General features: G+C 40.6%; 1 protein-coding gene across 2 annotated transcripts in view; it reads left to right on the forward strand.

Annotated features, from left to right (window-relative positions):
• Positions 1-384: 384 nt before the first annotated feature.
• The window catches only part of LOC136431128 (uncharacterized), a 69,351-nt gene continuing 46,877 nt past the window's right edge, over positions 385-22,858 (forward strand). For both annotated transcript variants that reach the window (XM_066422382.1, XM_066422383.1), the window contains exon 1: positions 385-713. In XM_066422382.1, the coding sequence (XP_066278479.1) occupies positions 585-713 (129 nt within the window). In that variant the 5' untranslated portion in view covers positions 385-584. The remainder of the gene's footprint in view (positions 714-22,858) is intronic.

The following is a 22,858-nucleotide window of genomic DNA, read 5'->3' on the forward strand; positions in this document are numbered from 1 at the left end:
TTTTTCAAGATACCTATGGTGTTCCATGTGGCTTGTATAACACAGAATATATAGGTTGCTAGATATTCCCTCCTGAAAGCGCTATGCATATATACGTGAGCTGTATATCAATCCCTCTGCCTTCCACAGGTTTGCACGCACGCCGATAGTCTAATGAGCGTTCTCACCCTTTGTGAAGCGCGCAGAATTAATCAATGCCCCTACGTCCGCACTACGCAGAGGGCATTCGCACACCACCCCCTACTCTTCCCATTATGATAGCTTCAGCCCTCTCCGCCTACACACCGCAATGGCTAGAGCTCTCCTGTGCCGACCAATCAGAATGGCCCTTTGTTAATAAGATTCCCCCCAGCCAACACAGACGATCCAGTCGATACCCAGCAACCGTTTCGCTAACGTCGTTAACACGTCAAACCGCAACTCTCTGGGCCATGCGATGCCACGGGTTTGACCTCTTAGCTTAATACCAACCTTTACATCTAATCGTGCAGTCCTTCTTTTAACAGTTGCAGCGAAAGAAGAAAAAAGGTGGTTCACAAAAATAGTTCTAAACCGGTACGACTGGCTGATGTAGCTCTCGCGGCATGAGGAAGCCTTTCGCGGCCAAGGCGCTGTCCCTGGTGCTGATTCTACCGGCGTTCTGCGTCCTGGCTTTCTCCGACTACGACGTACAAGTCCTGCGGGCCCAGTGCGTTGCCAGATGCTACGAAAAGGTAAGAATTTCCTGCTAACTGAGGGTAGAATTCTTTGGCAGTGTATATCGCTGCCGTTGTCAATATACCTTTGTTATAGATGCAAAAGCATTTTACATCCTATTCTGTGAAATATGTTTCAATCAGAGATTGCAAGGCTTTGACATGCAAGAATGAGGACAATCGATACCTGGCATGGAAAAAACCCCAATAGGATATGTCTGAATATGGCTCTCAAAGCTGGCATTTGCAGAATAACTTTATTCAAGTGCCGCAATCGTGATAAAGAATCCGTCTTCCACAGAATGTAGAAACGACTTGTTACGGTGCGGCCGTAAAATTTAATTTGACAAGTGGCATTTATGCATACTTAAGCTGCCTTTATGCGAGACCTTGTGCGGTCAAGTACCTGTTGAATTTGATTGATGACCGCATGGGAGTCTGTAACGTGCCGTTATTTACGACACTGCCCGCGACTGGCACCGAGTTGGCGGGCCCATTCCTTCCATGTCGTACCGTACATCAATGCTGTTTGGTATATCGTCGGCCTTGGTCAGACATTCTTCCTCTCTCTCTCCCTCTCTCTCCCTCTCTTTTGCATGTATATAAATATAAAACACTTGACAAATCATCGTTCCGAAATGATTACCTGGTTAATAATTTTGCCTTGTCCGAATTGTTACCATTAACGACGAATGTATTCATTTCGTCTTCTTTACTTTATGTACAAGATTCTAATGCAAAATCTTCTAACGTAATGATGTATAAAAAGAAATAGTCATCTTCATTTGTTTGTAACTCAAATTGACACTTTTGCTACTTTATGTTATTATAGTTTATACATACTTTTTCAAATGTTATCAATCATCAATTGACTGTTTATTGCTTAGTTATCACTATCATTTTTTGTCAATGTATGAACTAGCTTTTTGGTTGTTAAATGGAGGAAGGCGTGGACAGGCCATTATGTTTTCATATCATCCAGTACGTTTTTTTTGTTATCTATGTCCAGTTAATTGTTTTTACCATGTGCAAGTGAATACACCCAAACTAAGACTCTTCGTTTGGGAAGCGGCGCGGAGAGAAGCTTTTGTTTATAAGTACAGAAATAGAGCTCGAGCTGCACGATTGCGTGCAACGAAGGCCTTGTGAGTGGACTCTTCTGATGATAAGCCTCCTGGATTCCTTCTGACGTATTATCGTGATTACTCATGGACACAAAGATAGTCTACTAATCGTCTTCCGCAATAGTTACATAAGCTGTCAAAGCAGGTGAATCCGGATGGCAGTATTATCTGGTCAAAAGTACACATCTCTAGAGACACTTGGGACTTCCACTATCGCCGATATAAAAAAAAGAGGCTGTTACAAAGAAAAATAATCATCGAGTACTTTGGTGTAGTCTCGTCACATCTTGATTTACACATTTACACATCAGTGACATTTACACACGACGACTTAAGTGACTTCATCATGCTCAACTAGTTTTTCCTATTCCTAATGTATTTTGTGTATAGTATTGACTCGTTCTGTCAGTCAGTTAGTGAAGAAGACTAATGGATCTCCGTATCTTATACAGGAGTAGCGATAGATTTGTCTTCAACGATAGATTTAGTGGTAGCATAGCTTTAGTTGTTTTGTTTCGCCCCTTGTTCACACTATAAGCACAACCGTGACTATAGCTACAAGTAAAGATACTTTACCTTTAGTCTTTCATGTAATAGGAAACTTTAGCCCATGTGGGACAGAACGTGCACATAAAGATCATCATCATCTTTAAAGATTGTTTTTAGCTGGGTTTCTAACCTTCATCTAAGTAAAGAGGCTGTTAATAAGGGATTTCTAGACACAGTCAGCAACGTGTTTTCTCGGTGAACTATCTGTAAGGTCGGTCATCCGTTGATCAGAGGCTTGTCATTTGACTGATCGCCGGTGATTTTGAGCGCCTCACAGTAAGAGTATTTTGGTGGGTATTCTAACAATTTCACAGTCGAGTGGTTCCTAGTTCTGACGCAGTTGAAAGCACCTAGAAGTAAAAGCCTGTAAATATGACTTTCTCCACCGGCGCATAAAGCACATGTTCCTTGGTGCCGCCACTGGCCCATCAAGCCGCCGAACGTCAAAGCTAATAAAAATGAACGGGGCTCTTTCGCTTAAACTCAACATTTCTTATTTTGTCGCACATCAGCGAACCGCATGCTACCATCTGGGTCCAAGTCGCTACAAATAGATGTGCCTAGCTGTCGCTATCATCAAGCGCTGGGTAAAAAAAAAAGAACTGGATCAAAACATACGCTAGAAATATACCGCTTCTGTTTCTGTTTCGTTTTTACTTTTATCTTCAACAAAAATGTTTTTACTCGATAGCCTTTGGATGTGTAGCCGTGAGTCGTCAGTAAAAACTGTAGACACTCATGTCAAAAAGGTCGGACAGCGCACATAAAGACCAGTAAGCCAGACTACAGTGTCTCAGAGTCTACCTCAATTTTGAGAACCGTTATGATTGGACCTACATCTTGAGAACCATTCTAATTGGACATAAAGGCAGATCATGTATGAGCTACCTCTGCGCATGCCAGAAATAATGACCTAGATCAGTCAATCAGTGCATGAACTGTTGATCCATGGCGGCTTTAGACATCTCTCTCCAGAAGTCCTTTTTTCGTTAAAGGATCAGTCGGCTTTGGTGACCACTAGCTCTCCAAGTGTGTCAAAAACTAGATGCTACCACTTTCTTCTGGATATTGCAAAACACTCTTTAATTCCTGGACCAATACAAACATTGAGTTGCTACGGTAAAAGTGTAACTTTATCCCTCACTAAATACTCAACGATTCATGCCGTGCAATATATCGTATATAAAAAATGAACGCAAACATGTGTTGTACATTCATGCCTCCAAGGGCTAGGTACAGGTGGTAAATAGCATGACTTAACAAATAACACAAACAAATAACAAACATACACAGGGAGGTGTAAATAACAATACACGAGTCAAAATATTTTAGATAGTAGATAAAAATCTATTACAGCCAACCTCTTCTCGCTTCTCTTGTCATGTGTAGATGTGGGAACAGATTATGATACTGATACAAGGTTTATCTAAGCGCACCAAAAATGTAAATTTATCCGTTGCATTTAGATATTCGAAGTGCGGACATTTTTCTTTGATACAATGGAAAAGTACAATGCTTTCCTTATGATACAGTTTACAATCCAAGATAAAATGGCGTTCATCTTCTACTTAATCTATGTCACAACATGCTACGGCTGTTCCGTCCCGTATAATGAAGCAATATATCGGTTCTTTACCCAGATTGGACGCTGCAGTCCCAAAGCTGCTACAACCACGCGTCGTAGTGTGATGTTTTGACCTCTAATCCATTCTGACTGATTATGCCGTCCTCTCTCAATAAGGAGAAATGGCCATGTCCATCTATCAACGTGATTACCGGGATGGTCATTTCAAACAGGGCAGCACGCGCGTGATTAGATCTGGTTCCGCGCGAAACAGCAATATAATCTGCCGCGTAGGGAATACTGTAAAAGGGGAAATCTTCGCGGTGGTTCTATGTTCGCGGTTTTTGCGGTTTTGCTCCCGGTCATCCTACCGACCGAAGCTTTAACCTTTTTTGCAGAGTCGGCCGCTGGCAAGGGGCCTAGAATTTTGTATTTCTTCTCATTCCTGTTGCAATGTAGAAAAACCGATATAAACAGACCCACTAGGTCTCCTTTATGTTGACACCCTGCCTGTTGAAAATGCCACTACCCTGATGCGTTTCCATTTTGCACTGTCAAACTGTATTTGTTTGATCAGTTCACCCAAAATCTACAAAAATAAATATAGAATCCATACCTACCGACCCTGATTTTTTTCAGAGCCGTAATCGCAAGCACAACATTATTTTTCCTAGGCCAGACATATGGTGCAATGTTGACTTTCTCCTGCTCTTATCTCTGCATATTGCATAAGTACCATAATTGGCCTTGTGTGCAATCTATGTGACACTCCATCTGTAATAACACGATTCCTTCTTGACTAGTCCCATTAGAACAGTTGTTTGAGATTAAAATAATTGAACCGTGAACCGCGGATCATTCCGTGATTTGCGTGTTAATGGTTGACGCCATTATGCATGGGCCGATTGACATTGTCAATATCATCAGTATCCGTGCATTATTTCATTCATTCATTCTTTCTTTCTTACTCTCTCTTTCTTTTCAGTCAGATTTTAACAGACAATTTATGATCCTGTTGTTTGTGTTGTATATTCTTCATGCACACGAAGATCTATGTAATACTATGGTATCATCTATAGTATGGTATTATCATGAAAGTCGTTGCCTAGACGACTCCAAAGAATGATTCACCGCAAAATACACATTAACACACAGTAGAAGATTTACTAACGGTAGTTGAAACTTACCAATATGTCATTAATGATAACGCACGGCAGTCTGGGGCACCCAATCGAACTGTAGGGCTCATTTTATCTTCTCAATGTGCTGCTGTGGAGAGAATTTACGGGTGTCATTTGTTGCTTGAAGCATCTATTCTAGAGCCTGGGACTCGCTGTAGAGCAAAATAAATGCCTCTGAGAACCTCGCCAAGTAATAACAATAAAACCAACGTTGAAGGCGATTTAATAGGTCTGGTAATGGATCTTTATTATAACTCATGTCTGATGGCTTATTACAAGAGAACAAACAGATACAATAACGTAAAAAAGGAACGAAATTCTAGATAGATATTACTGATATTTCTACGTGAATTACGTGGGGATGTGACTTCTTCATTGGAGGCAGTGGTTGATAGATAGTCCCACGTTTTTAACGATAATTGAGTTATGAGCTTTGCGATAATTAGCAATATAAGCCATACGTATAAGATAACTAAGGCGCAAACATCAGTTGAAGAAACCAGCGCTCAACGTCAACGACGCCACACGAATATCAAGTCTGCTATGGATGCTCTTCACTCTTCTCGTGAGTTTGACGTCTGTTTGGCGTCTTTTTACGTAGGGAGACATTATTTTTCATTCTAAAGGTCTTCAATCATATCACTAAATGAGCACTGCAGGGGATAGTGTAGTACGTCTGCGGGAAATAGCTGCTTCCATGTGTCATTTTTTCATCAAGTTTACATCAAAGCTTTTCAGACGTCAATCGGCAATCGCTTTCCTATTACTGTTGTCGACGTCGTTAACAAAGGTGAAAACAGGCTATTGAGCAAATCCAATTGAAAAAAAAAGTCTATATCTACTTTTGCAATAAGTCACTGTGCATGATGTTACCGACAGGGATGTAGTTATGTTTTAGGTAGCGTTTATATGTATGTTTGGCTGGTTGTGTATGGTAGAACAGCATAACTCAAGAAGCTATGGATGAATTGTAATGAAATTTGGTATGCTATTAAGTCTTGTGTCTTATTAAAGAACCGATTAGATTTTGGGGCCACCTTGCGGCTTTCCATGGTACTTGGTACCTTAGTAATGTTATGGTAACGACTTTGTCTGACGTCATGTACGAGGGCCGGGTATAGAACTGGTTTAGAGATTTGTTGTGGATTTCGTTTCGATGTTCAGAAGATCTGTACGTATGTGGCCTTGTGCTCCATCATTTAGCCTTGCTAAAGTATTTAGCCTTGTTCGGGTATCTTTAGCCTTGTTCAAGTGTTTAGCCTTGCTCCAGTACTTGACCTGTAAAAACCTAGAATGAAATGCAGCGAGCGGTCATCAACCCCATAACTATTACTTTTAGCCGGATTAATTCGCAGCCAATGGCTATACGACAGGGTGAGGGAAAAATTCAAGCTTGTAGATGAAATGGAATCCGTTAAATCTGTTTAAACAACGGAAGAGAAACAGGACAACGGTGTAGATGACAGGCCAATGTGCAAAGTAGCCAGTGATTTCAGGTTTGCAAAATTGATCAGTTCATATCCAGGTACATCAACTTTTAATCTAATTTCTTGGGAAAATGTCTCCGCTAATGATCGTCAAAAATATAGGTAGACGTGACAGCCGTAAGCCGTACCGATCAACCAATACTGATGTTGTGGTGCATTTTTCGTAAAAAAATCAAACATAATGTGTGTTGTGGGGAAAATGAAGAAAGCAACGATGGTGCCCGTAATTTTTCTCGTATCATTATGTCATAAAGATTGGTGACAGCATTTTTCACATTTTAATGAGAACGAGCCTGTTGCAATTGATAAGGATTTTTCTTCTATTTTTTTCTATATTTTGCACAGACAAGGACGACGTGGCGCTGCACTCAATTTTTTTATAACTTAAATTAACAGCGCCACGTATACGTAGAGAGAACAATTACCCCTTTTTCCACCTGGGTAAAGCAAGGAAAGTCGTGTAAAGTGCCTTTTCTAAGGGTACAACATCGGTGGCGTCAGGGGCTTCGAAGCCGGGAATGCTGGGTTCCGGGCCTAACATCCTGCCGTTACGCCACACGACCCCAGAAGGTAATTTTAGGAGGTTACTAGACAAACCTCCCATTGAAAAACGCGTCTGTTCTTTTATATCTACTATAACCGAAAAGCGAGGAGAAGTAGAATTTATCTAATGATAGTCATATTCTTTTATATCCGTTAACTGTACTTGCATTTGTTTTGTTGTGACCTGTACTTAGCCAAGTGTGGCAGAATTGTGCAATAAAGGTCTTCATGCATTCATTCATTAAATGAATGTCAACACCTTTCCAACACCTTCCGGCATTTTTCTGTTCCGTGCCGTGATCCCAGCGCTTTGCCGACAGCATGTGCATTTGACCATGATGCCCACAGTTCCTGAGTGGCACTCCTGCGCAGAACGGCAGAATTCTCCTACTCCTTTTAAGTGCTCGACTGCCGTATTGCCAGGTGATGCACGCACGCAAGCAATTCATCCCGCCTACCCATTATATCGGCGCTAGCATAGCGCAAATTACGTGTCCGGTGCGATAAAGCAAGGCATTAGTTGAAATTACACCTGATCCCGACGACTCTAGTCTGTTTTCCAGGAGGTCCTTCTTAGAGCTCAAGATAAGAGCCATGCCAGATGTTTTGTCGGATAGGATAACTTAAACAGCTTAAGAAAATCACTTAAGTACTACTAGTATTTCCCATGGAGGTTTTAGAGATCAATAAACTCTATGAAGTCTACAAACGTCGTCACAGAGATTGTAATGTAATATTTGGGGTTACTACAGTTCGTATTACGTTGATGAAGGTTAGACATCCAGGTCAACAATACTAACGTATAGTTCAAACTCTACTCCTGGATAGATTACGGATAGTATTCCCGGACGTTTCGAGTGACATCCATCACTCTTCTTCAGCGTCACTAAAACTAACTAGCAAAACTAACCAGTACTTATTTACAATAACTAGAAAAAACGGTTTTACATGGAAGAATCACACAGTCATGCATAAGCGGCATTAAAAATTACTAGTTATTGTAAATATGTACTGGTTAGTTCTGCTAGTTCATTTTAGTGACGCCGAAGAAGAATGATGGATGTCACTCGAAACGTCCGGAAATGATATCCGTAATTCATCCAGTAGTAGAGTTTGAACTGTATTCTTTTCACTGTAGGAAGATCTCGGTACATCCTGTTGCCAATCGGGTGACATTTTTGCACTGAAACATTATTACTCATAGTAATTTCGACTATATCACAGAAATCGCAATCTGTGGTCAGTTATGTGTTTGTTTTTTCAATTGAGCACATTTTCCTTCCACTATATGAACAAGAACGGTTTTATCATGTTACGAATTGGATGACACGTTGGCCCATCAATTTGGCACTTTTCAGAAAATGTAGATTTTGGAAACCATACATGTAGTTCATAGTTCAAGTCTTATAAGAGAAGAAGAACTTTATTGCGCGACAATTGTAACAGGTACAATTTATGGTAACTTGTACATTCATGATAGTTGAACTACTGCTGATATAGATTCATATGGCACAACCACCACGGGTGAAACCCAATGTCTTCGAAAGACCTGAAGCATTTAGCATCAGCTCTACGTTGCCCTCTATGTGACAGGAGTGATGTGTTGTAGGCTTAACTGTGCTTTATCACGCCATCTCTTAAGCCGGGCAGAGCGTAAGGTTGCGTGGCGTTTATCGCCACGGGGTGCAATTCAAACGGCTCACTGCGGTATCTCTTTGCACCTGCTCCCTTCTTATCTTACTTCGCAAGGGCGAAACCTGCTGTAGGAAATAAAAACCGCGGATATATGCACGCAGCCTTCCAGCTGTCCGCTGTCGCTAGCAAAGGTCGTCACGGGTAGTAAGGCCTAGAAATGTAAAAAAAAAAATGTATTGTTTCCGGTGACAGTCTGAAAAAAATTAAGGTCGGTAGGTAGGGTTTCCTTCTTTTTCTTATCTTTCGTCAGATTTCGGACAAAGTGAGTCAACAAATACAGTTAAATAAATTGATGTGAGGCTGAAATGCATTAGAAGGCTGGTATTTTCAACATCATATTGTGACTCTAAAGATGTACAGTACATTGAATACAAGGACAAGTAAGTTCACTACACATCCTTATAGTAACTGTTTAAAGCTTGCTTTCATCTGTTAAGAAGTGTGGAATACGGAATTACTAAGACGTCAGATCGAAAACTGTATGTCTCTAGCCAGTGGTTCACCCAAGAAAAGTCCAGGGTCGGCTGGTTTTTGCTGGTAACCAAAAAACGCATTTTTTTCTCCCAGGCATAAACAGTACATTTTTGTCACGAAAATGTCGACACTATAATGTTTTATGATCGCCAAAGCTTAGAAATGCTTCTTTACTTCATAGTTTAAGCTAATCCCTTTCGGTACCGTTCTTAGTAATGATTGATACGACAGAAAAAATGTACACATGTTCATGTATACGTTTTTATTTGAATCGACATACATGTACAGTCACCTACTAAAATATTTCATAATCGCAAAAGCTTAGAAATGCTTATTTACCTCATAGTTTACGTTAATCCTTTTCGGTACCGTTCTTAGTAATGATTAATACGACAGAAAAAATATACACATGTTCATGTCTACGTTTTATTTGAATCGACATACATGTACAGTCAACTACTGTCTGTCAACGCTAAACAGTCGGTAGTAAATTATATTTTTGTCACAAGAATTTCTACCATACCAACATTTCTTATGAATACCAAATCTTAGAAATGCTTGATTAACTCCTAGCTTAAACCTTAAACTCCTGGTAATGGCTCCTACGACAGAGACATGTAGGCATCGAGCTGTGTGGCTGATCTCCGAAGTTTGACCGCAGTAGGGAACCCTCCATGGGCATCACAGATAGCACACCGTGGCCTTAACTCAACTCTAGCTTCATCCCGGGCTTTTGACATTCATAACAACACTCTAGTCTTCCCTTGCTGTTGAGCCAGTATAAAGGCTGGATTTGGATACTATGTCTTATGTGGAGAAAGAGGCTCGGCCAGATTAGTATCCCGCACAGACTGGACACTTTAGCCGAGGGCGCCTCACGCTCCATGTAAGAGATTACCAGATAAGACAGTCTTCTAGAAGACCGTATTACGGGGTTTAGTATAGCCATACATTTGGGATTCAAATATGTCTTCATACGATGAAAGGTAGCGCTGATCCGCGCCTGTTATCACCAGGTGCTCAGTCTCCGTTGAAAATATCATTTTTGCCTTGCTTTGCTTTGCTTCGAAGACGGTTGAAAATATAATGAAACGTTTATTTTCTTAAGTGAATGTTGTAGATCCCTACGGCTGCAAATAACTACTATCGATGGGAGTCGATGTGCAAATACAAAATATAGGTGACCAGAAGTTTGTGGAATCTCATACTGGCTGGCTTCTTCTTAATGTTAAGGTCCAGGCAATATCACAACAAGAGATCGCAGATCTTATACCTCCGGAAGATATCTAGAGTTTTGTGACTGTCTTAATGCATAACCATCGCATATCTTAGTTATCCTCTTCTTCCCGTAACCAATCCCAGCTACCTACCTCCCACAACGGGTCATTCTTCTGGTGGGTGGCTGACCAGACTATACCACACTACTTCTCGGAAAGGGGTGTCGGTCTGTAATGATGCTGCAAATATTGCCCCAAATCGCCATGTTTCTTCGGAATCTCAATAACTACCCACATACCAAAATTCATACAAATCCATCGAAAGTACCCCCGTCGGAGGTGAACCTCCTTCTCGGAGGTAATAAATGTGAGTACTACATGAAGGCTATATGTAGATTACACGGAACACTAGTTAACAATCTAGGTCATGACGTCAGGCGACGCTCGGTAAAATGCACCGGCACGATCAAATTGATATAATTCGCCCTTGCATCTGGCAGACATAGTTTTGTTCCTTTATTTCACCACTGACCGCCCCAGAAACCACGTCATACTCGGTTAATGAACAATTCATGAATGTCTTAAAGCGCGTTCTACATTTAGCAATCCTATACATGTAATGTACTGACTATATTGTGCGTAGTAAAACATGTGATATGATCTATCTCGGGCGTCTTAATTTTGACATAGTTCCTTTTGTCAGGAGTGTTCGCTTTCTTTTTTGATATTCAATTGTTTGACATTCATTATCGCACTTTTGTGATCAATGTCTTATCATATCTATATTCATCTGGTCACGACTTCAGGTGGTAGACTTGTGCTTTTGAAGTTTGGGCCGCCTAGCAGTAAATTTGGGAATTGCAGGAGCATTTCTGTTAAAATCTTCTAAAGAGGATAACTGAAGAAAGGAACAACGGATTTTCGTACGCTAATTTTAAATGCTATAAAGTCCGACAGCGTAGCGAAGGTCTGCTTGAAATATTGCTGCATATAGTTAACACATCAAATTAGATACTCATTAACATACACTCTGCACTTGTCATCAGGCTCTTTCTCAGTCATTGATGAAAAACAGTGGATGCTGTCTGAAACGTTGCTTGACTTATTTTGTATTAAGTAAGCCCATTTCAACCTTATAAAATTCCAATGCCTTCGTGTTATATGCTTAGACCAAGACAATTGTAGGTGGGTATCTCACTGGACTCAATGCACCAAATTATTGCGATACTTTTGCAAATTTTCGCAAAAATTCCCTTGCAACAATACGTGGCCTCTACAAACAAAATTGCCGTGCCTGGAATGTCATTTTCAGTTTTTGCTCAAAATCAGGCACAAGAAAACGTGACTGTAAATTATATGGCGATGTTGCCATCGGCTTTAAAGATGAAATACCTAGCTTGTCAAATAAATACCAAAGAATACGTCATCCCATGGAAGCGCATGTTTCCTCCCAGCAATCTTCGTACATGACAAAAGCAAGGGAAGAACTCTAATTAGTTCAATGCCGAGAAATGGCCTCTTATGGCCTTGCATTAAGCGAGATCGTTAAAAAAACAAGAACGCTACAGGCTGTATAACGATAAGACCTTTTTAAGCTATACTTGCGCCTTTACGACGTCAATGCGCTAAGGAAATTCTAATCTGTTTTTAAAACTTCAAATGATTTCAGAAAAAGCTAGGCCCCAAGGCTTCGGTCAATGACCTCTAATGTATTTATGTTGTTCAGGTCTAGAAGACAAGCAGGCCGACCCTAGACCCCCATAACCTAACCAACCAACAACAACAGACGTGGAAGGGTACTTATTACGTTGTGTCTACCAACCTAGCGACGCATATCTGAGATTCTGGGTCAGCTGAACTGAGGATCATTAACCTCGCGCGTTACTGCCAAGCCTGGTGATGACGAGTTGCTTTTAGCGACTATACCTTATAATATACATGTTGTAATCATGTTTCTTTGATTCTCGTCTGATCTTCTAAGGCCGCACCGACTTCCATTGATGTAATTACATGGATGACATGTGCACGCTCATCTATTTTCGTCCATTTGCGTCCATTGCAACAAAAAAGTGTGTCCATAATCATACAAAGCAGCGGCAAGATGAGCAAAAATGTCTTATATAGAAAAATGATCGAAAAAATGGAAGCTAATGAGTGATGTCGTCAAAGAAGAAGATGTGAAATGACATAAAAAGAAGATATGTTGTTTGGTATACCATGTTCTGTATGTTCAGTCATTTCTTTAACATTAATGACCACTTAGATTTCATAATGAAGGCGACTTTTTTGTTTGCCGAAGTTTCTATAGCACACTTGCATCAGTTTTGAAGTGCTCAAAGGATGTCATCTATATAGTCAAATCAGCATGGCCTAGTCGAATATCACTGACATCGTGCCCCTAAAAGTACTTACAGATTTATTAAGATTCCTTTTAAGAAGGGGAATAGATATGAATTTGAAACTTTTTCACGAAATGTGATGCATTGCTACCAAATATGCCGGATACATTTACATATTGTGTGGCCTGCGTAAAATCATCAAAATGAGCACTTCGACGGAACATTTCCAAATGATGTGTTGGAAAATACATCGTATGAAACGGACATAATCCCGATGCAACGTTGCCCAAGCATGTAACAGAAACCGTGCTGAATTGTACAAAATGCCACCAAGTAATGGAAGGCCAGTTCCGGGTCAGGCAGTACCCTTGCCTTTCGGGGGGCATTGATTGATGAGGGGGCTACTTTCTGGCGAATCCTGATCCCAAGCAGAGGACAGATACTCACCTACAGATATCATGGTCTAAGCATGATAAATCAAGCAACTAGATGAAATCTCCTAAGAGTCAGACGCTTCAAATAGCATCCACTATTTTTTATCAGTGACTGAGAATGAGTCTGAAGACGAGTGAATAACGTGTATGTTAATGAGTATCTAGATTGATATGTTGACATGAGCTATATGTACCGATTTTTCAAGCTTTGCTACACTGTCGGGCTTTAAGAGAAACATATGAAAATCCGTTGTTCCCTTCTTCAGCTATCCTCTTTAGACGATTTTAACAGAAACGCCCCTGCAGTTCCCAAATCTAATGCTAGACGGCCCAAAATATAACTTCTTCACAAGCACAACAACTCCTGTACATACCCGATAACACATTTCATCTGAGGTACCATGCTGGTTAGTAGTTAAAAGGCGTCTAATCATTGTTGGCAGTTCACGTTGCAACTGATTACTAGTATTGTGGATGAATACAAACAATTCACCAGTCAGGAGTCCCGAGACTGTGCCGGTTTACACACTGTGCGGCCCCCGCGAAAACCACACCAAGGACGAACATGAACCGGCGTCTGATATAGTCCCACTCGATCAGACCTGTCATGGCGGATCTGTGTTACCGCGCTGACGGCCCCGCGGGTCAATATATCCATTTCGCGCAGAGTGGCAATTCAACAAATGCGATTTTATTCTACAGGACATCTACATTTGGCGGCGTTCTCCTCTGTTATTTTGGAATTAGGCCTAGGATAAATAATGGTGTATTCCCAATTACAGTCCTGAAAAAACAGAGTCGGTAGGTGGGATTCTCTTTCTCCTTTCAAAAAAGATTTCGGCCGAAATGATCCAACAAATGCAATTTAACAATTTAAAATTCAAAATGCATCAGGACACCGGTACTAGTATTTTCAACATCATATATTTTCAACATCATATTGTAATAGATATATATTGTACAAGCAGAATTATATTCATACACTGAACAATAAAGAACAATGTTGACTATAAATTCTTACATCAATTGTAATCTATTAAGTAGGAAATACAGGAAGTCTGTTTTGAATCACTTACTTCTTACGTAGATAATACAAAGTAATAAGATGAATTACAGTATGGTCTAGCTTGCTTTAGATTTTCTGCAAAAACTGGCAAACATAACATCCTACTTATCGATAGATATTTGTATCTATCTTAGTTGGCACAAAGTTACTTCATGGTAACATTGGTTGCTTTTTTACATGCAATGTGTTTTTCTTCTTGAAATCCCGCCGAAGCTAGATGGAAGATAATGACCAATTTTGCAGCGGCCGATTCGATCCTAATTGGACAAGGAAATCAGTCCGATATTCGTAAATTGGCCTTTACCTTGACACGAGGTCTCCGACCCTCTCCAAGGGGCTGTGAGGAATGGGATAAATTGGCAGAGAAAGATGTAAGGTTCGTGCTGGTGGTTTGACTCGCGGTAATGATTTGAAGGACGTGCCAGTGAACACCGCCGCGTGAGGTCTTACCCTTGACCTCGACCGTGGGCAGTTCACGAGGTGTATGCATCAATTAACTGGCCCAACACGGTCATCATTCGTTCGTTCAGACCCTCGCCGTGCCTAGTGTTACATAGGGCAGCATGTTTCGTTGCTATTTCAGTAGCAAGGTTCATGGAGAAGTTGCCAGCCTTCCCCTTTAACGAGTTTGAAGCACCTCCTCGAACACAGGACCCCAATCTTATGTCCCTTCCGAAATACGGTGTATCTCCAACCGAGATACCTGACCCGGGACTTGAACCTGAGTCTCCAAGTTACCGACTAATTCTTGACAGAACTTGGCTTACTCTCATTTTGTTTTTTGTCAATGATGTTCCGACATGATATCTATCTTTAGTTCACTTATGCTTATAACACTGCTTGATCTGACATTTTCCTTACTTAATGTGTATTTGATATGATAATGCATTTGATTAGATTCATTTTTTGTTTGTTAACATGTCTTTGTGCCTTAGCCGAAATGTTCAATAAAGGTCTTCATTTCCAATCCAATGCACCAATGAGGTGGTCGCATTCGTCAGGTCTTCACCCACCTGAGGCAATGCTCTGTTATGAAATTGAAATTGATTTTTTTGTCATAACGCTGTTGCATAAGCGTTCAGGGGTGGTTATGAATATGACTTGTACCCGACCCCACCAATTTCATTTCAATTTACTGGCTGTAACATCCGTCGTGTACCCTTCTATTTCCGTCCTCCGCCCATGGAGGCGAGCGGACGTTATAAATAATCTCGCAAGCGCAGCCCAGGGTCGGTCCACTGCTAACGTAACATGACCAATTAACGTCCGATTTATTCAACACGTATTTATCTTAAAACCGCGTGGACAGAGCCAAAATTTAAACCAATGGGCAGAAATATCAGCTCATGAGAACAGGCTTTGCATAATACACCGCAACATGTGGACATGAGCCAAACTGGACGTAAAAAGGTTCTGTATGTTAATAGGTCATGTTACGTTACAGTATCTTATGTCGGACTGGTAAAGATATTAAGGTTGTTATTTGATGTGCCACGCCTTTACTAAATACAATTTTTATTCAAAGAAAACATCAAATAATACAAATAAATGGACAAAGACAAAGTGATGGCGGACTCAAGTTGTACTCAAACTTATATTCTCGCCGTCATTTATACATTATGGAAAATATTTGACAAGACGCTGAAATAAGTGAATGAATACATGCAAATACATAACGAATGCCAAGATACACTGAAGTTCTCTTACAGACTAGCTCTAACAGACTAACTCTCCGCTATTGCTGTCCTGACTGTCTGATTGAATTGCCGTGCCTTAGAAATCAGTTAGACAATGGTCTACTCTAACAACATGACATCAGTTACTTCATCTGACCCTGTTATTGGATTTGATGATAATGGCACAGAAATTACCGACTATATCCTATTACAAGTTTGATGATGAGGGCTGCACTGTGTCTTCCTGTAAGTTGGTGACGAGGAGCAATCTTATTTGTACAACGCATTTGTACCGATTTTTCACCACCCTTACATGTGGAAATGCCTTTTTACGGCATCTAGAAGGTTTTTGCGATAAAACTGACAATAGTTTGCAACATATTGTATTATGGTATGTTGACCATTGCCGAAGGGTAAAAAAAATATTGTTTTCTATTTCAAAATCAGGCGAAATTCAATGCGCGCGCTGATGTCATCCATAAAATTTACTTGTTGTGGCCTAAGTGACATGACTTCTACAATGATCAGGTGACTTACTTACTTATCCCCCTCGTCCATGGAGAGAAATAAGGCCATGATCAGATTAAGGATCTGTCACTCATTTTATGAATTGATTGTGGTCATGCTACGAGTATCCCTTGATGATATGATGTTATAGATGGGAGGAGAATATCGTACCCCCCTCTGGCAGTAAGGGGTTAAATGTCGAATCTGTTTTGATCAACCTGAATGGCTGAATTGAGATAGGCAACTGAAAGGAGGTTACAATGACTGTTTTATGATTGATGGCTGATGGAGTAATCTAATAAAAAAGCTGTAGTTGGACGGTGCTTATGTCTGAGTAAGTTACTGCCTGACCGCGAGGCTGTCTTATAAGATTAAGCTCCTCTTTGAGCGAAGATTGATAGTAATGGAATCTTTTGCCCGCACCAAGACACCGGATTTGTCTCGAGGGTATACTCAAATTGACATCTTCAAAACTCTTTCATGTGTGCAGCGCCTTCTGCAAGGTAATATGAAAAACAGTACTGCTCTATGGCAAAATTTCAGCCACATCAAAGAGGCTCGAAACTGCTAAATCTTCAAAGGACGGTGTTCCATAACATCGCCGGTGGCGGAAAGCAGACGTTTCTAAAAACACTGTTGTCTAGCACTACTGTTATCGTCTTTTGCAGGCTGCAAGATTCGGTCTTTTCCCCGATGGCAAACGCGCGTATCAGTTCTATTGCATTCGATTTCTATTGCAGTGGGTTTCTTGTAGTATGATCTCAATAAGAAACCGAGTTACATTGCGTGTCTTATTACCTGGATGTCTAACCGGTTTTTCTTTTCATACAAACGTATTCCAAATTAGTGTTCTTTTTATTGACAAGAAAACGATTATCAACAGACTGACTCTTACAGACAACGTCTTGAGGTTCTCTAAATATATATTAGTTGGTGGCTATTTTTAAGGTTAGTAATACGTTCTGATCAATGTTAGCTAGCTCTTCAATATATAGCTAATATACTTTAGTTTTACTTTAGGTTTGACTTATTCGCTGGAGGCAGTGGATGACGTCTTCAATAATAAATATGTGGGCTCCTTGATTTTAATAGCAGAGTTATTTCTTCGTCGGTAAAGAAGGGAAAGCAAGGCTATATCTAGGACGCTAGTAATGATATACTAGATGAGTTAGCCGGCGGTAGAATTACAATTTGCATGCAACCCGCGGAGTGCATATTGTTCAGCAACCCATAGAGTCTGGTGACGGCTCCTAGTTCCAATTATCATATAGATGGCAACTTGGAGACCCCGGTTCAAATCCTGGGGTCAAGACATCTCGGTTGGGGCTGCACCCGTCTTTCGGAAGGGACGTAAAATGAGGGTCCCTTGTTCGAGGATATGCTCGAGCACGTGAAGGGCTAACAACCTCTCTCTGTAAAAATATACCCTGCTACTTAAACAGCAAGAGACCGAGGCACCACAAGGGTCTGAACGAACGATACTAGCTAATCAGGGACTAATTGTAGTTTTTAACGAGATTAACGTCTCCGGGGTCTGTTTTTAATGGTGTCCGGTGGGAACAGACGATCATTAGTTGCCTAATTAATCACCGGCTCCCTGTTTCCCTAGAGATTGTGACGTTTGTTCCGTACCAGCCGGGGGGGGGGGGTGGATAGGATTCGCCGATGGTCTGACTGGAAAGGAACTTTACAAAGTGGCAAGGTGGTCTTGTGGTAAAGGTTGTTGACTTAGGATCTAACGGTTCTGGGTTCGAATCCCTGGCAGGTCCCAGTGTTATGCCCTCTGGAAAGGTACTGTACAACTATTTCCTCACTCGGCATAGGTGAAAATGAGAAACGGTTACATATCTTCTTTTAGAGACGTTCTCTCGTAGAGCTAGAGGTTCCATGTTTGAGGAGAACAACACATCGGACATGTTAAAGATTCCACCACACTAATCGAAAAGTGTATAGGTTTTTCCGAGTGTGAGTGGTTTAAAAAACCTACAGTCCTATGGCCACACCTGGGGCAATAACTGTCTTAATGAGTTAGCGCCGAATGACAGCCGCTCCAAACCTTTTCAATTCAGCCCTGTCAGTTAACGTTGTAAGCTCCTCGCAATTCAGCCCCTGGCTGCGAAGAGAGAGTAGTCGGCCCATAACATAAACAACAGTGTGTGTGGAGACGTTGACTTTGTTGTATTCCATAATTTGTATATAATCCATATGTTATGCGCCTGGGCAACTATGCGAGCCCAAATGTTTGACACCCCATTTAGAGTTGAACAAGATAGAATGCACCCATGGCGCCAAGAACGGAAAGAGATGCAAGTGTTTTTCGTGAGTTCCTATTAACGCGGAAGTCGGTGCAGTGCCACTAATGGTGTTTCACTCAGACAAGCTATCGCAGTCAAGCCAAGTACATCCCTTCAAGCTCGTGCTTTCAAAGAGACCAGAGCCAATTGACCATGACCTCTGAAAGCATTGAGTGTTGCTGTAACATCAGACGCTTGCTTCAAAAAGTTTTAATCTAATGCGTTGCTTTGGACAGAACAATCTACAGGAGTCATTTGCCACTGATAGTGTTTTGGCAAAACCTCGTACATGTACATGTGGCAATGATGGTCTCTTCGGCTGACATGGCCTACAGCGCAGATCATACAAACTGCACCTTCAATCTCAGATCAGATTCAGGAAAATGCCATTCGCTAGCATTTGTTGAAGCGCTGCTAACGCCCTCGTTCCCTTTATGTTCTAACACTGTACTCAGAACCGGAACAAGGGACATTCATAAATGTCTCTGTCCACTGTTCGTAGGTGAGTGACCTGTTTCCAAGACCTTGAACGGCATATTTAGAAACATTTTGTCCTTCGCTTGCATCTGTTGAAGCACCGTTAACACCAACGACCTCTCTATCATGTTCTGATACTATTCGCAGGTTAGTGACCTGTTTTGAAGACATTCAACAGCCCACAACACACAATAGTAGGGACATGTTGCAGCTGCGAACAATTTCTCTTTGTTTTCGATATCGTCAATGCCACATCTGACTTTTACATAGTTTCCTTTCAATCTGAAAGAAACCAAACGATTTATTACCAGAAGGTTATGTTTCAGTTCCATCTGTGATTGGATGGCTAGGTATGCATATGTGTTTCTTTGTAATAAGCAAAACTCGATAAACTGTGGATGGATCTTCATGATATTTGGTAGGTAGGTAGGTGTCAAAGACACAAAATTCATGTTTAATAATGTCTCTCCTTGTGGCTTCCTACGGTACTACAGCGGAACCTCTGGGTTTGAGATCTCGTATTCTGGAAGTGCTATGGTCGTGATTTTTAAGTGGTGGATAGCTTTTTACGCAGTCAGCAAGAAGGAATTTTCATAAACAATTTGACACCTAGTGACTTTGGTCGGAACTGCAATGGGCATTCTGTTGAAAAATGTGTAGGGGAATAATGTTTCTATTCATGCCGTCTGTTCAGGCACAGTACATAAAACATGCCCACATCTGTTCAATCAATAGAAACGTATCATAACGGTTTAGCCTAGACAACATGATGCTATCTGTGATGATTTTTTTTTTTTTACAAAATGACATTTCCAGTCTATACAACGTAACATTGTGCTATCTGTGATAACAAAACGACTTATCTTAGGATTATTACAATATTAGGGGGAATCATACATCGCATACTCACAAAACAATTTATAAACACACGGTAATACAACCGTGAGCTTTCTATATATATTCAAAAGCCAGCTGACTACATATCAATGTCATAGTAAATAAAGCTACCGGCAAACAAATCTGACAATTCAATTGATCAAAGTGTTTTTCCGATCAACCTCAAAATATCATATCATCCGTAGCACACGTATATATATATATATATAGCCTAAAGTTCTCCGTCCAAGTCGACTCCGAAAACCTGAGTGTAAGAAATGCGTGCCAATATTTATCTATTCTGTTTTTCCAACCAAGTGGAATATATGGCACACCAGGTGTTCCTTGGCAGAGGTAACCTTTTAAAGGCGCCATACCGAGAGTATAGATATAATGATAATGTCTCGGCCACTAATGTTGATGCATGTATTTGTGTAAAACTTTCAGGTGCAAATTGTTTTTTGATGAATATGTTCTAGCCGAATGCCAACCGGCTATGACAACCGGACCCTTGTCTCATCAGTAGTCGCCAGTGGTTTTGGTAGAACATAAAACGAGCCTGACTGATCTAGCTACAGCTTTGTACTTAAAAGTTATAATTGGAATTTTAAATCGTCTCCATTTCTGGTGCAGCCATGACCCTGGTGAAATTCCCTACCGTACGCAGCAGTAAAAGCGACAACACCGATCACTGCTTGCAAGATTTGAAATAATACCCTATGGTTTGAATCGCTTTTCTCCTTTATATTTTCATTTATTCATTTATGTAATTTCCCATTATTTCTCTTTGTGATTGCAAGGACATTCTATATATATATAATGTCCTTGATGATCGCTATTGCTTAATGAATAGAATTAACATAAGTTACATAAAATTTAAAAAATGTTATGTAACTTATGTTAATTCTATTCACTTTCACTGTACTATAAGTACATTAAGTTACCATTTTAAGTTGTTTTATCCCTGTTATTTTCAGTTAACTTTCTGATAGTTTCATAATCACATTTTGTTGAATTATTTGTAGCCCCAGGGCCCATCATAACATGACAAATTGTCGATATGCGGTTTCATGGCTACATAAAGAACAAGCCGCAATGAGGCCCAAAATCTAATCATTTCGAAGCCGAAGACGAAGGTAATAAACGAGATGCAATTCCACCAGAAAAAAGGAAACCCTAATTGCTGCCAGAACCGTCAGACAACGACGTGTCATGTTCCAACAGATAACGACCATCCCCCGGTAATCCTTCAATGCTTCGCCATGGTCTAAACACCGACATTACAGCGTTATCTTGTTCCAGCATGTGTGGTACAGTGATACCTCACGGCTCAAAACCCTATTCATATTTCCAACGCAGAACGTTCAAGAAATGCACAGGTGGCGGTGTCGTTACAAATTAAGGCTACAGAACTGACCGGGATAAAGTGAGGTGGGTTTGGTAGGGATTGTTGTAGATTTGTTTCGTGATTGTGTTGCAACATGCCCTCAACGACGTTATTAGTGCAACTGTCGTGCCATGCAACTAAAAAACCCCAGGCCAATATTTCTAAACATACAGCAGGTTTTTTTTTAGAAACCTCAGTTAGAGATGTATGGAAGATTACAGTATTTGGTCTCTAAAGCTGTACATGGGGCACTGTTGAGCGTTTTATGTGGTAAAACATTATTTCGTATTATACTAAATATCCCGGTCTATTGCTTCTCTGTTATGTAATGAATCGTAGTGCCAAGTATTCCTATCGACCTGGTAGCACGCGTGTTGGAAAACGGTAATGATATTTCCCGTTTAAATCTCAGAGGGATTATAAAGTAGATAACCTTGATCCAACACATCGTAGCTCCAATAAAACTCAATGCTGACGCCTAGAGCCCGAAGGTAACGGATTTCATTCAAATTCTTCTTGTCGATCCGTTGACAAACTACCCTTAAGCAGCTAAAGTTAAGGGTGGTTTGTTTTCTGGCCCACGGCTTACCGTTTCTACACACGAGGACGTGTCTTTCACGTTTGATTACGCATGGTTCGATCCGGGCTTCCCAAAATAGCAGGGAGTTCTTCTGGGGGCTATATTTAATCTTCCTCTGTCCATCGACCGTTGACGGGTTTGGCCCTTGGGCAGTTTTCACGGCTGCTGAATTCCCCGGGGTGTGCTTCACGGTCTCTCTTGTTCGTGATCCGACTCCAAACTTCCCTAACTCGCCTTGGTGGTGTATACAAATTATATGTTTCATAAGTTTCCATTATGAGTTGCATCATAATGGGATCCTTTGTCAATCAAAGGTGTATCAGTGTCATAGAAAAGCGTACTAAGGAAATATATCATTTGCTACAATTCGAATGATAACTTAATGCTTTAAATTTCTTATAAAATATTCCAACCTCGTGTTTAACGTATGTATGGTCAGTGTGTTTAAAATGAGCTGAATGAATAAATGAATGAATGCCGTAAGTTGCAATCACAATCCATCTTAAGCATTTTATGATTAGATGTTTTGCCCGAAAACATCATTGCAAAATAAAGTTTTGAATACAGTAGAGTGTGACTATAGACCGTGTGTGACTTTATACTTTAAAAACAATAAGATTGTGCATTGTATGTAGTGTGTGAAAAGTGCTATACATTGGTCTGCTTGAGATAAGACACTAAAGCTTAAGCTTT

Source organism: Branchiostoma lanceolatum, chromosome 3 (assembly GCF_035083965.1).
Source record: "Branchiostoma lanceolatum isolate klBraLanc5 chromosome 3, klBraLanc5.hap2, whole genome shotgun sequence".
In the NCBI taxonomy this organism is placed as follows: domain Eukaryota; kingdom Metazoa; phylum Chordata; class Leptocardii; order Amphioxiformes; family Branchiostomatidae; genus Branchiostoma; species Branchiostoma lanceolatum.